This window comes from Rhincodon typus, chromosome 37, assembly GCF_021869965.1.
Source record: "Rhincodon typus isolate 14 chromosome 37, sRhiTyp1.1, whole genome shotgun sequence".
Taxonomy (NCBI): Eukaryota; Metazoa; Chordata; class Chondrichthyes; order Orectolobiformes; family Rhincodontidae; genus Rhincodon; species Rhincodon typus.
This window is the reverse complement of record NC_063368.1, coordinates 17,594,588-17,610,018: the sequence shown is the minus strand read 5'-3', so window position 1 is coordinate 17,610,018 and position 15,431 is coordinate 17,594,588. Positions and strand designations below refer to the sequence as shown.

At 42.5% G+C, this 15,431-nt stretch overlaps 1 protein-coding gene across 1 annotated transcript in view; it reads right to left on the bottom strand.

The window, feature by feature from the left end:
- Window positions 1–15,431, bottom strand: part of ap2a1 (adaptor related protein complex 2 subunit alpha 1) — a 49,914-nt gene that overhangs the window by 20,030 nt on the left and 14,453 nt on the right. The window contains exons 4-12 of the mRNA XM_048617373.1: window positions 14,343–14,536; window positions 13,471–13,600; window positions 11,628–11,729; window positions 10,349–10,457; window positions 9,429–9,579; window positions 7,638–7,806; window positions 5,130–5,267; window positions 2,105–2,287; window positions 723–821 (exon numbers count right to left, since the gene is read on the bottom strand). Coding sequence (XP_048473330.1) covers window positions 723–821; window positions 2,105–2,287; window positions 5,130–5,267; window positions 7,638–7,806; window positions 9,429–9,579; window positions 10,349–10,457; window positions 11,628–11,729; window positions 13,471–13,600; window positions 14,343–14,536 — 1,275 coding nt within the window. The remainder of the gene's footprint in view (window positions 1–722; window positions 822–2,104; window positions 2,288–5,129; window positions 5,268–7,637; window positions 7,807–9,428; window positions 9,580–10,348; window positions 10,458–11,627; window positions 11,730–13,470; window positions 13,601–14,342; window positions 14,537–15,431) is intronic.

Sequence of the window (15,431 nt, the reverse complement as noted above, 5' to 3'; positions counted from 1 at the left end):
CTCGTCCCTGCCTCCCTAACCTGTTCTTCCTCCCACCTATCCCCTCCTCCCACCCCAAGCCGCACCTCCATCTCCTACCGACCAACCTCATCCCGCCCCCTTGACCTGTCCGTCCTCCCTGGACTGACCTATCCCCTTCCTAACTCCCTACCTACACTCACCTTTCCTGGCCCCATCCCCGCCTCTTCGACCTGTTTGTTTCCTCTCCACCTATCCTCTCCTCTATCCCTCTTCTATCCGCCTCCCACTCTCTCCCTATTTATTTCAAAACCCCCTTCCCCTCCCCCTTTTCTGATGAAGGGTCTAGGCCCGAAACGTCAGCCTCTCTGCTCCTATGATGCTGCTTGGCCTGCTGTGTTCATCCAGCCCTGCACCTTGTTGTCTCGGATTCTCCAGCATCTGCAGTTCCTACTATCTCTGATTCAATTCACGTAACAAACCAGGTTAGATCACTCATCTAAATAGAGGGAGCAAATTAGCTTCTTGGACTCAGCACACCAAAGTCAGTTGATGCTACAAACAAAATAAGCCCTCACTTAAAACGTCAATGGTGCCAAGGAAGACCATTGTGATGTCAAAGACCTCTGGCTGTTCACACACTAAGCAAACTGAAAAGTTGCTAATGACTAGGGTCGCAGTACCAAAAAGCACTTTCCCATTCCACTCTGGGCAAAAGTACCAATCTGAAAACTAATGGTTTCTCTTTTACCTTCTTCAGCTCACCTGGATCGTGGATCACCTGCAATGAGATTCCCAAATTCTCCCAAGATGTATCCACCCACCTTCACCATGTTCTCGTGACAGGCTGGGGCCTGGAGTGCCTGAAGAAGAAATCAAAAATTATTTCACTTGGAAATTTTGTTCACAGGTGGCCCTTTGCCCAAACTTCCATCTGCTCTAAATGGTTGCTTTTACACCATATCCCTTTTGTAAATTCAGTATTTTTCTGAAAGCTGTAATCAATTTAGCAATCAACACTGTAGCAAAGTGTTCCACATTCTGCTAACTTCTTGTTTATTTCAGCAGTCAACTTTTCATTCTGGGATTCTCTCTCAAGCCTGTGGCCTCGTGTCTCTGACTAATCTGCCACTAGAAAAGACATTTCACTTCTAATTATTTTTAGTAGTTAAACGCATTGAAATGAGAACCTAATCACAAGAACGGCTGGTTTCTTGTCATGGCATAGTCCAGACTGTGTTGTCATTTCGTCACTGGCTGGTTGATATTTTCAGTGCTCCTTAGGGAATGGAAACTCCTGTAGGAGCCCAGTCAGTGCGTTTAAAAAAATCATTTTATCTAGTGTGGTACATGATCTTTAAGTGCTATTTCCATTATAATTTTGACTAGCTCCCATACCTCATCTTCCAGAATTAGATAAATCCTACGGCATGGACCTTGTAGCACACCAAAGTTTTAAAATCACCAATATCCCTGGAACAGTTATAAGGAGGGAGAAATTTTCAACTCATACTCAATCAACATCTTATACTCCATAAATTACCAAAAACAAATTTCCAAAGTACTTTATCAAGGAGAACGTCAGGTTCTAACAGGACGAGGAGAGATAACAGCCGCTAAGAGAGGGGCAATTTCTAGAAATACTAAAAGATACAGGAAGGAATACTCAAAAAAATTTGTGGAGTAACATGGCTAAAGACTGCCACAAATAAAAGTAAGAGGTACGGGCAATGCAGAGTTGAGACAATGGGAGATTAGAGTAGTGGGATCAACGCAGACCAGAGATTTGACGGCAAGGACTAGGAAGAGGATAATATCCTGAGGGATGGTTGACAAGGATTGGGATGACTGGGATCTTGTGACTTTGAGGGACAGAGATTGCAAGTGATTGGTTAAGTTCCAGACAAAGGAGGAGTTTGAGAGACTACAGTGGAAGGTCTGTTGGGGCAGGGTGAGAGAGAGGAAAAACAAAAATCAACAAAAAAAGAAAAGTGGCAGACACACAAATGATGGTACTGGCACTCAAAAAGCTTAAAAAAAAAAGGAGAGACACAGACTATTTCCAGAAGCAGAATTAGGGTCTTTTAGTAATCACAGCAATTTCAGAATGTGGCTGAAATTCAGAACTCCAAGTCAGAATGTTTACCTCGAACACAGTCTTTGCTGCGTAACCTTGAACATCATCACGGTTAATAACAATCTGAATGACTCGGTACCACACTTCCTCACTGACGTAGTCCCCTGCAATGCGGATGAGGTTCAGAATTGTGTCCACATACCATGTGTAATCCACTGCATACTTCTCTGCTAGAATGGCCACCTTCAGGACCTGCCATGGATTTTTAACAAAAAAAGAACACAAGTGGTGAGTGGTGAGCTCTTTGCAAAATGTTGCAGTTGCCCTAGGCTGATGAACAGCTAGGATAAACAGAACACAACTGAACAACACTTAGTGACCTCCCCAGTCAGTGTGGGACATTACCACTCTTGGACTGTTAACAGTAGCTTGATCAGTAATCTTGACCACTTAATTCAACATTCACATCCTTTCACCACCACGGCTCCAGTGTGTGAGAGACTGAGACTGAGCTTTACTTACATAGCATTTCTTGGCCTCACCATCAATTTTTCATTTTTTCCAGTGTTCTTTCCCCTCTGTACATACCTGCTTCCTCTACAGGCAAGCAGCAGCAGTAAAAACCCAATGTGTAATGGAGAATTGCAGCAAACTTGCACAACCAGGTCACACCACACAGCAGCAAACAAGACTGTTCAAATTCATTCCTTGGAATATATAACACAAGGAAAGTAAAAAGAGGGAAGCAGGCCTTGCATGGATACATTACTCAAATATCCCAAATCACTGGACAGTCAGACTAAGTAGACTTGCTCACCAAGCATGTCTACAGTGCGCCTCCAGTGAAGCTTCAGAGGGTGGCACACTGAATATGTTACCTGTCAGGGTGACAAAATAATGGCTCAGCGAGCAAGACTACAACCTCATTCACAACCCAAGCTACAAATCTTCAAGAACTTTGGAGAAAAAGCCTTGGAGAGCAAAAACAGGGAAAGGGGTAGGGGTAGTGGTCCTTTTCGTAAAGGCTGAGCAACACCTTCTCACTAACTATCAACAACAATTTCCATTGATATAGCACCTGTAACTTAAAATCGGGATCTTGTCAATACCATGCCTTTCCCAACATCACAAGCACAACTGAGCACCAATTCGCTTTCTCCTTATGCATTTTCCCCATGTGACTAGTATCAGTGGTGTGCATGCATGCAAAACATTCGATTCAACAGCCGGAGAGGCTTCTCATTGTGAGACCTGCCATAAAGTAACAATGCTGTATCTATGAGCGGTCTTTTAAACAGACCCCGGGCCAAACAGAGGCTCTCCATCACTGCCACACCTTGCTGGTCCAAATGCACAGCCAAACACAAGTGCACGGGTATACGCCAAAATTTAATTTCACTTGTAAATATTTTACACGATATTGCTTCACTTTACTTATGCGCATCACTATTATTTACTGAGACTAGCTTAGTCAGAGAGCTCATTGTATTAGCACATCTCATAACTGGCACACATTGATGTTTACAGGAGAATGGGAGATATTTCCTTTATTATGGAAGAAATAACGTGTGTTTTATGCATTTACTTTACTGAATCTTCACATTAGAATCCAGCATGGTACTCACCACTCTGTGGGACATGGCTGAACTGACTGGCTTAGCTTTTATTTCATAGAATCCCTAGTGTGGAAACAGGCCATTCGGCCCAATAAGTCCACAGCACCCTCTGAACAGCATCACAACCAGTCCCATACCCCTATTACTCAGCATTTCCCACAGCTAATGCACCTAACCTAGACATCCCTGAACACTATGGGACAATTTAACATGGCAAATCCATCTAACCTGCACGTATTTGGACCGTGGGAAGAAACTGCAGCATCTAGTAGAAATCCATGCGGACATGGGGAGAATGTGCAAACTCCATACAGACAGACACCCAAGGGTGGAATCGAACCCAGGTTCCTGGTGCTGTGAGGCAGCAGTGCTAACCATTGACCACAGTACCTCAGCTGGCCTTTCCTTCTAGGTAAAGGATATTGTCTAAGAGCCATCTCAGCTGGGGTCCTCGAAATGCTGTAGATAAATCCAAAGCCCTGTAAGGACTGTGACAGCCAACACCCTGAGACGGACATGTACTTGAACATCTTTTAGGTCCTCATTGTTTTGCCTTGACCAACTGCCCACACTATTCCCTCACTACACCAAGTCAGCTGGCCCTTCATCGACTTCACTATTCCCCTGATCCAGTCTCTGTCCTCCCAGATCTCTTCAGATCCTTCATGCCCCAACGTTACTCCAAAATCCACTCCTTCACCTCCAACATACCCTTGCCGGTCCTGAGTCTTGACGCAAGAGCCCATTCACTCTCCTGTGCCATTGAGTTAAACAAGGAAATCTGCTGATCCCACACACAACTGCAGAAAGGCAACGTCACCTTTGAACGGTTGTGCATGGGTATCTCTGCACCACCGAAACAATCTCGAAGATAGGATTTTAATGAAATCAGTCGTTAGAGTATTTATGACATGCATAGATATGACAAGTATGAAACCACGAACTGACCAGCGTAATGCTCGACATACCCATCAAAAAAACAAATTTCACCTCTTTCAGTCATCCTTGTAGCCTCCACAAAACACCCCACCCCACCCCCAAGTAAAAGAAGCCCAAAAAGGGTGCTTTGCAGGAGCAATATCAGACAAAATTAACAAACAGACAGATATCCGCATATCAGATAGAAAGCTGACTCAGAGGTAGTTTTGGAGGAAGGTGATTTCTCTCACTGATCCTCCACTCACTGGTTAATAAAGTCGGAAGTCACGCAGCACCAGGTTATAGTGACTTCACCTGACGAAGGAGCAGCGCTGCGACAGCTTGTGATTTCAAATAAATCTGTAGAACTATAAAACTTAGTATTGTGTGATGTCTGACTTTGTCCACCCCAGTCCAACACCGCATCACCACATCATGAATGGTTAATAGGTGGAGGTGTGAATTACACAGCATATTTGTAACCCGGGGTGGGGTTCACTGCACTCATTGTTAAATGTTCTTTCACTGTTTTGAAATTAGACAAAGCATGGGAAACTCACTATCTCTTCACGAATGGAATAATCAGCTGTTTCCAGGTAGCTCAACATTTCTGCCACGATTTGTGGAGCATTAGTTCGGTCGCACATGGCATACAGGAGGTCGGCTGCTCGTTGGCGAACACTCACATCCCTCTCCGTCTGTGGAAAAGATGCACACAAAAGGATGAGTAACTAAATGCAACGGATCCACAAACCTTCTGGAGCATTCTAACAAAAAATGGAGTTTTAAGAATGATCGTCAGAAGACAAACACAAAAAAGTAAGGAATTACTATACAAATCCACGAGTCTCCACTAATTAGGGGTCAATAACCAAAGGACAGAAATTCAAGGTAAGAGATCAAAGGCTAAGTCATAGGAGTCTGGAACTCATTGCCTGAAAGATTGGTCAAGTCAGAAACTTGTAATCATAGAATCTGTACAGTGTGGAAGCAGGCCATTCGGCCCATTGAGTCCACACCGACCCTCCGAAGAGCATCTCACCCAGACCCACCGCCCTACCCTGTCCCTGTAACCCTGCATTTTCCATGGCTACTCCACCTAGCCTGCACATCCCTGGATAATATGGGCAATTTACAATGGTCAATCCGCCTAACATTGCAGGAAGCAGGAGCATCCAGAGGAAACCCACGCAGACACAAAGAGAACATACACACTCCACACAAACAAACAGTCACCTGAGGTTGGAATTGAACCTGGGTCCATGGCACTGTAAGGGAGCAGCACTAACCACAATGGATGGGCCGCACTGTGCACTATGCAAGTGATAAGTAATAAGTAGTATTTAGAAATACTGGGGGAAATCAAGGGGAAGCGATGGCCTAGTGTTATCACTGGACTTTTAATCCAGATACCCAAGTAATGTTCTGGGGACACGGGTTCGAATCCCACCACAACAGATAGTGCAATCGGAATTCAATAAAAATCTGGAATTAAGAATCTAATGATGTCTATGAAACCATTGTCAATTGTCAGGAAAAACCCATTTGATTCACTAATGTCCTTTAGGGGAGGACCCTACCTGGTCTGGCCTACATGTGACTCCAGACTCAGAGCATGTGGTTGACTCTTAACTGCCCTCTGGGCAGTTAAGGATGGGCAACAAATGCTGTCCAAGGCAGCAATGCCCTCATCTTGTGAATGCATTTTAGAAAAGACTTGTCGCCATAGCCTCCAGGGTTCTGGTCCAAAAACTGAAAAAAAAAGGAATCTGTGTAGTCAGATCTTTTGTAACCAGCACAAACAACAGGCGAAATGGCTGCCTCCTGTGCTGCAAATGTCTAGGAGTCAAAATAAGAATTCAAGCAACCTTTAGATTTGGAATGTATTGTATTCAATATCACAAAATTGCTACACAATGCAGAGAAAGGCTATTCAGTCCATCATGGCTGTGCTGGCTCTCCTGATTTATTATCATTCCCCTGCTTCTCCCAGTAATCATGCACACAGTTCCTTTTCAGATAAACTTCTAATTCCCTTCTGAATGACTCAATTGGACCTGCTCCTCCATACTCTCGGGTTACGCATTCCAGACTCTCGACACTTATTACATGAAAAAGATTTTCATGTCACCTTTACTTCACACACTAATTACATAAACTTCAATCCTCATGCAAGGGGAGCAGTTTCCCTTTATTTATTTTATCCAGACATCTCATGATTTTGAATACCTTTAACAAATCTCCTATTCGCCTTCTCTTCTCCAAGAGAAAGAGCTTCAACATCTCCAAACTACCTTCATAACAAACTCCTTGTAAACCTGTTCTGCATTCTCTCTCCAATGCCTTCATATCCTTCCAAGCGTGTAGTGCCTGACCTGAATGCAATACCCCAGCTGAATGCAATATTCCAGTGTCTTATACAAGTTCAACGCAACTTCCTTTCCCTTGTACTTCTTTCTCCTAGTCACAAAGCCTAGATGTTAGGGCAGCACGGTGCTCAGTGGCTAGTACTGCTGCCTCTCAACACCTGGGATGTGGTTCAAATGCAGCTTCAGGTGACTATCTATGTGGAGTTTGCACATCCTTCCCGTGTCTACATGGGTTTCCTCCAGGTGCTCCGGTTTCCTCCCACAGTCCAATGATGTGCATAGGTGGATTGGTCATGCTAAATTACCCGTACTGTCCAGGGATATGCAGGCTAGGTAAATAAGCCACAGGAAATCACGATTACAGGGATAGGATGAGTCTGAGTGGGATGCTCCTCAGAGGGTCAGTGTGGACTCGATGGGCCGAACGGCCTGCTACCACACTGTAGGGATTCTATGATTAAGCAGCAAGATATCAAGTTCCTTTGCTGGCATTATGGCACCCAAACAGCTGTCAGCTCTCCAATGCCTTACTCAAGAGTATATTTCTCCATGAGCTTAGACAACTACTTAGCCATATGAGACACCACAACCTTGTCCCATCCCATCTCATTCCTTCTATGTTCATGTTTGAACAAAGATCGTGAAATGGTAGATACCATGATTACCCCCTCTAATCCATAAGCAAAGTTAATTGCTTACCTTCAGCGCATTGATTACTGTTTCGATGTGGGTTTTGACAGCTTCGTGAGAAAATTCAGAGCCCGCCAGTAGACACATGCTTTCCAGAGCCAGGTATCGCAAGTTAGTCTCACGATGCTGCAGGAACTGACCGAGCTGGTTGCATGCACGCACCAACAGGTTTGGCTCACTGCCAGAAAATTAAACAGGTGTATGTTTTTTAAACAAAACATTTGATGTACACTGTATTTTTGATAAAATTTAATTTTGGGCTTGGTTTGAGTTAGTAACCTCCTGGTTTTGTGTGTCTCTGAAGCTAATAATTAACTTGCAAATACTTCTGTAGCCATGGTGGTTTCCTTGAAAACAGTTTTTGAGTCCTGGTTTTAAGAATGCTTTGTGTGCCACTAATGATTATGGTTTGTTTATCTTAGATTGCTTTGGAACGCAGCATGGTAAAAATAATGGGGTGTCAAGTTTTGTTAGACATTTCTGGAATTTTTTTTTAAAAAAAGGTCAAGGGAAACACTTAGATCTTAGAGAGGGAGACTTTTGGTTTCAGTTTTACTCGAAGTTTACAGCAATCCTGTGAAGTTCTTTGAATATATATCACTGTGACCAGTGTTCTTGAGAAGGTAAGGATTTAGTGAACTAGATTGTCTTAAAGAGTTCATGTTAGCTCCAGACCAGAAGCGTGGGGACAAAACTTTGAGTGGTTATTTAAGCTGTGTACATAAACGTTTAGGGGTATGATAGCTTCAGGAAGAAGTTATCTGCAGTTCCAGTGTAAAAGCTAAAGTCATAAGTGATTAAATATACCGAGGTGTTAGATACAGGAACTCCGTTATGCATATTGTACAAGTAGTGTTTTGGGTGCTGTATTGTTTTGAGTACTGTATAAGCGCTGTTATTTTTCTTTTCCATTTACAAAAGGATTGTTTTAGGATTAATGGAATGATACTTTCACCATGCATTTAAAAATCTTTGCATTTCGAGAAATAGATGGCTTGGTTTATTCCATTTTATTTTGCCTTTCTTAATAAACTTCACTTTTATTGTTAAAGCAAAATCTGCAGCAAGAGAGCACTTCAAATGCAAAACAAATCAAAGATTGATCTATCAAAGCCTGGTTTTCACCTGGGATGTGACTTGTCCAGTAATAACATCAACTGATATCATAATGCGTGCATGCACAAGTGTAAAACAAACATTTTAAATAACAAACCTTAAATCTTCCTCCCTAGTCTTATCACACTGAAAGTAGCGCCCCACACAAGGCACAAGGCACTAATGCTGGCTCTTGACATGAATGCCATGCAAAGTCAACTTGCTAGCAAATCAGAACAGCAGTGCAGCACACCGGACAATATATAAGCAACTTGTAGGTCCCAAGACAGTGAGAAGAGTGGGAAAGAAATCTACTTTGGCCCCAGTGGCTGTTATAAGAGTGCACAGAAGCAATTCAGAGTCTACTCTCCATGCTTGCCTCTGCTTAGCGCTGCACTTCAGCACAACTCAAATCAAGAGATCCAGTGCTGTAGGGAAGGTTGTAGAATTTAAACTCACACCTTACTATTCACTTGTACAATGGTTTCTCTGCTGTTCAAGCATGGTCCTGTCCTGCCACTTTCTGAATTTCTTACATTCTGTGTGGTTTGCATTCAGAATGCCCAACTGGCTCTATACTGTTGGGCTTCTTGACCAAGGAATATATCGAATTTAAATCTACTGCATCAGACGATGCAGAGGCTGCATTATTTATACTGAAACTTAAGGTGGAAGGATGGTGCAGAGAGATGCCATGTTACATACCTGTCGTAATGTATAATAAGGCTGATAGCTTCAAAAAGAATTGCATTCTTAGCATTGGAGTGTTGTACCTTCTTGGATTTGGGCGGTTCCTGGGCTTTATTGAGGATAGTCTCCATACATTCAATCAGGCGACCCTTAACAGCAGTGTCCTCTGCAAAGGATGAAACAGTGAAGTGGAAATAACTGCCCATATATATGAGCCCAGGGTGCCAACACCAACTGGAGTACAGTTTCTGTTATCAGAAAGAATCACAACACTGAGCAACTAGTTAAACTTGTCACTTCTAATTTGAGTAACTTAGTACAACAACTACACACACATGTCCATTAGGGAAGGAAACTGCTATCCTTACCTGGTCTGGCCTACATGTGACTCCAGACCCACAGCAATGTGGTTGACTCTGAACTGCCCTCTGGGCAATTAGGGATGGGCAATAAATGCTGCCCCAACCAGCAACACCCTGATTCCATTAATTAATAAAGGACACACTAGAATCTAGACACCATTCACTTGGGGCTTATGCACAGTAACTACAAATCTTGCATTCAGTGTGCAACTGTTGATGAAAGACAAAAGCAGAAATTCCTGGAGAAACTCAGCATGTTTTCTCCTCAAAGAGACTTGCTGAGTTTTTCCAGCAATTTCTGTTTTTGTTTGTTTCAGATCTCCAGCATCTGCAGTTCTTGGTTTTATTTCTTTAACTACACCCCTTGCTTTCCGTTTTCAATGTTTTTGGTCTTACTTTTGTGGCTTCCCATTCTAATTTAGTATGTAAAAATTTCCCATTCAACTATGCTATGCAAATGTTTCTCTTTCAACTATGCAATGTCAACTTCTACATTGTAATTATAGTAGTGACCTATTGATTATTTAGTCACAACAATGAAAAGACAGTGTTGTAAGTAGCTGGGTGCCTTACCAGGTGGAGGATAACACTGCAGGAGTCGTAGCAGCTTGACAGAAAGCCAGGGTGCTGGAACAAAGTAATATGTGTAATCCTGAAGGTCAGTGGAGGCAGATGACACAATCTGTAACAGCCATGAAATAAGAATCAAGCTATTGGTCATTTGTAAGTCACAATATACTTATTGGGGATGTCAGAAAAGACTGGTCACAATATGGATATTTATCTGCACACAGCTGGGTTCCAATATGAATCCTGTACTTAAAGACAGAAATGCTGATCTTGGAAAATCGCACACTTTCCACCTGAAGCATCCATCTCAAACATCAAGCATGCCCAGTTGCAGTCCAAAGCACAGAGAAAATACTGGAAGTACTCAGCTAGTCAGGTAACTATTTCTTCTTCCTCCAGCGTTTTCAGGTCAATGAATTGCTGAGTCTTTCTTCTTCTGGAGATGCTGTCTGGCCTGCTATGTTTGAAGTCTAGACAAGAAGTCACTACCATTGGTGAAAAATCAGCATCCAATTCAGTGAACAATATGATTGCAAACTGTTAACTACCCAATTGTCTTAAACATTCTTTCGTGGATCAAACAGTAAGGAGACTGTCAGCAAGAGAGTTCTAACAAGCATTTGATGAAAAACATACAATAACTATGGATATTTCCTCGCCTTGGGGAGGACCTGGGAGAGCAAGAAACTAGTCTCCCATCCAGCATTCGGTTTGTCTGAAGAGATCAGAACCTGTTCCCATGTAAAACAAAAGGTGCATTGTGCCTCATCTTTGAGCAGCAAACACATCACACTGTCACTGTAACTATCCCCAACTGAATTTTATCTACTCCTGAAGCTGCTTTCACCAAGATACAGTCCAAAGGGGTTTACCTTCTGACACTCTGACAAGCAGCACTAGATGTGGTGTAGATGTCATGGTCATAGAATGTAGCATACAGCTCAAGCTCAAGAGGGATAGCTGGATGGAAATCAGGAGAAACAGCACTGACTGGTTTTCTTTGCTGATATTAAAGGCAATGCAGAGCTTTGACTATGACCACAGCTATTAAAGTGAACAGATTCTGGTCTTTATAACTTTGTACTACACTAAGCAAAATCTTTATCTGCCACAGCATGGAGAGACAGTGGCAGGAGAGCACTTGCCATTTTCCTTCTGAACAGAAAATCAATCAACCCACATACTTCCAGTAAACCAACTGTTTAAAACAGCAATCGATTAAGTCTGCAAAGCAGAGGATAAATCCAGATCTAGAAAATCAAGTAGCAGCGTACCCACTTACCCGACTAAGTCTGGAAACGGCCAATGAAACACAAGTCTTGAATTCATCAGGGTTTTTCTTGCTCAGACAAGTGATGAGACTGGTAGCTGCAGTCACAACCCCCTGCAACACACCAGGAAAAGAGTGTCAAACAGATTTAATCTACAAAAATGCCCCAAAATCATAGTTATTTTCATTAAGTTGCTTTAGCAAAATAAAATCATATCTAAATTAATAGGCATTGGTGGTGTGCAGCTTGGTTCTCTTGCCACACTAACACTTCACACTCCTCACACCACCAGTGACAGACATGACTGACAGCATTTCACCTGTGCACTGTAAATGTTTTGCATGCCTTGTCAAACTCCATCTGCCTAGTCAGTTAGTTAAGATTGACACTATTCAGAATAGTGACATACTGGCCAACATTTTCCCCTCGACTGATATTACATTACAACTGCCCCTCAAGTCACTGCTGCTTCTGGAATTTGATGTATGCATCATGACGGCTATATCTACTGGTAAAACAATGATTGCACTTCATTGCATGTGAAACATTTAGAAGGTTTGAAAAAGAACACAAGGTATGCCACAAATATGGGTTCTTCTATTCTATCCATCAGAGTTCTCTCAAAGTTGGGAAGAAAGTGGTCTGCAATTGTACAGCTGGGTGCTCGTGGAAGCTCAATTGGATACACTTCCAACAACATGCTTTCCTGAAATCTTACTCACAACCCTTAGTTTTCGTGCCTTACTTTCTAAACGCATAACGTCTGCCATCTCAAAGGACAAGGGCAAGGGCAGCAGGTACGTGGGAAACCATGCCCTGCAAGTTCCCCTCCAAGCCACTCACCATCCTGACTTGGAAATACATCGCCGTCCCTTCACTGTCACTGGGTCAAAAGCCTGGCACTCCCACACTAACAGCATTGTGGGTATACCTACATTACATGGACTGTGGAAGCTCAAGGCAGTAAATGCTGGCCTAGCCAGAAACATATCCCATGAAGCCTCTAGAAAATTCTCACATTGCAAAATTACGAGGGCCCAACATTAGCTGATATAGGAAGAACATTTCTTATGGTAAAAGTAAGCTTACTCAAATAAAGGGAAGTGATGTTGCAGTGGCAAACTCACAGGACTAGTAATCCAGAAATTACTAGATTACTATTGTTCCTGGAGTTTTAATTCAAATCCCAGTTTGGTAGGTGGTGAAATTTGAGTTGAACAAACAAACAAACCTGGAATTTTAAAGAAGTCCAACAGTGATCATGTAACCATTGCTGACTGTTGTTAAAAAATAAGGGAAGGAAAACTACCCTCCTTACAGGGTCTGGCCTACACCCAACTCCAGGCCCCACAATGTAGATGATTTTCAACTGCCCTCTGAAACGGCCTTGACTGCCAAGCAATTCAAGAGCAAATAGGGAAATGAAATAAATGACACCCACACAAGAGTTAAAAAAAATTAAAGGAATTTATAGAAAGGTATTGCCCATGGCTGACCAATGCTTGTAAAAACAAAGAAAAAAAAAGTCTCTCTATACTTGCTGGAGCAAGAAATGACAAATGTTCCTTCAATGAGAGCAGCAGGTACATGGGAACATCAGCACCGGCAAGTTCCACTCCGAGCCACTCATGGCAGCTATATCTACTGGTAAAAAAAATGACTTCACTTCATTGCATGTGAAACATACAGGATGTTTGAGAAAGAACACAAGGTATGCCACAAATGAAATCTGATCATTAACCAACTTGAACAGCCCACATTTTCTCAAAGCGAACACAGGGAGAGAGATCTGGAGTTAATTTTATTTCCATACCGAGTAGAGAATTTATAAAAATGAATAACTTATTTGCTTACCAGATGCTGGTCATTTAATAGATGGACCACTCGGGATGTCCACTCGCCCATGGGTACCAGGTCTGGAGAAGTCTTGTATAGACGCAGAAGACACAAAGCAGCACTCTGTTTCACACTGTCCATAGTATCACTGTCAACAGAACACCAGCAACAAGTTCAGTGGGAGAAATTAATCCTGGAGGTGCTAATCACAGAGGGAAAAAGGAGAAACAATTCACATTTTATTTTTATAATGAGTTCACCAGGTTAAAGAATTTGGATACTGGGATATGAAATATTTTGCCATTGGGAATGCAAGGTCAACACCAAAAACGAGTGGCCGTGTTCCTCCTTACACTTCTAGAGCTGATACAGCATGGGTTAGATATACTAGCACTTCCCTCACTGTGGCCTAATATGATGCCTGAGCCTCAACCTCAAAACAATGGTAAATTGATAAAAGTTAAATAGTTTTTATTTAGATTTCCAGGATCTGCAGCAAGCGCTAGAAAAATGCAGGAGGTCTGGAAGCAACTGTGGAGTGAGATATTCCAAAGAACACACAATAGACTCACAGCATTAATTGTTAGTCTCCTCAAATGCTACTAGACCTGCTGAGCTTCTCCAGCACTTTCTGCTTTTCTTTTAGAAGAGCTGTACACATAATGGGGATGCTTTTTTCCTATTTCTTGCACAAGCCACTGTTGCCAGTTAGAATGATAATTGCTATAAAATTCAGGTAACTGAATACCAGCTGCTCATGACCATTAGAAAATGGGCTAGGGGCCTCTTTACTTTATTTGGTATAGAGCTGTAAGAGCAGTTGATAAGAGAAAGTTTTTGCCCCAAAAACGTGCCAACTACAAGCAGCAATTACATTAAGACAAACTTACCCAGCTACCAGGATTTTGGGAATCTCTGAAGCAAATGCCTCTGCCATTTCCCTACTGCCAACATTTGCAATGCAGTGCAGAGCAAGACACATGAAGATGGGATTGCGACTGGCCAGGTCATTCTTAATGGCATTGTTAATCAGACGAATCAGCTCACTGTTGGAGTTCACCAGCACCGAAATGAAAAGGTAACCCTGAGAAAACAGAATACATGCTTGAACCTGAACTTCTGAAACATGCTGTGATATAACTGACAATGTTAAGAAACTCAGCAGACTAGACAGCCAAACCTAACAAACAATGCAGAGCTGTAAAACGTTATATTTTTGACCTTCAAGGGAGTCAAAGTAGGAAAGTGGAGTTAAGTCAACAATCTGATGAGTCAAGACTTTACTGAATGACGGAGCAGACTCTAAGGGCCAAATGGCCTCTTGATGCTCCTAGTTATGATGTTATCAATAAACGGGGTAGGAGAATTATGGGAAGAGGGGCAGGGTAATCATAGGCTCAAAAGCAAAAGATAAACCAAGAACATATGGATGAGATAGGAAAAGATCTAGGTGATCCATCCAGCCTGGACAGCATTGCTGTGGTCACAATATATCCATACTGCATCCTACCTAAAATGATGGAAGACCAGAGCCAGGACGTTCAGCTTCACGTAGCAAGAGAACAGAGCAGTGGAGATATGAACCCTGGATTAAGAACCTAGCTCTCCCCGCTATCCTAGGCAACATACATCCCTCAAAAAGATCCCAGTTCAAGGACCTTCTCATTGTCCCACTGCTGTTTCAGGGAGTTTGCTGTCTGGGAATGTAACGAGTTTCCTATCATTACAACATCAACTACACTCATTGACTGGAAAGGACTTCAGGAGGTCCTGAGATATTTTAGACATGCAGGTTCCCTCTTTCTTTAGAAAGTCTACATGTACTGTGTTTGGACAGAGAATCAGTTTCGACTGCAGTGCCTGCCTTGGTTAAAGGACTGATTGGTCCTTGATGTCTCAAATTCCGATAATAAGGAATGGCAACTTTAGTGTGGAAACTGTCCAACAAGCTTGTAAAAACATTGCTACGCAGAAGTCTT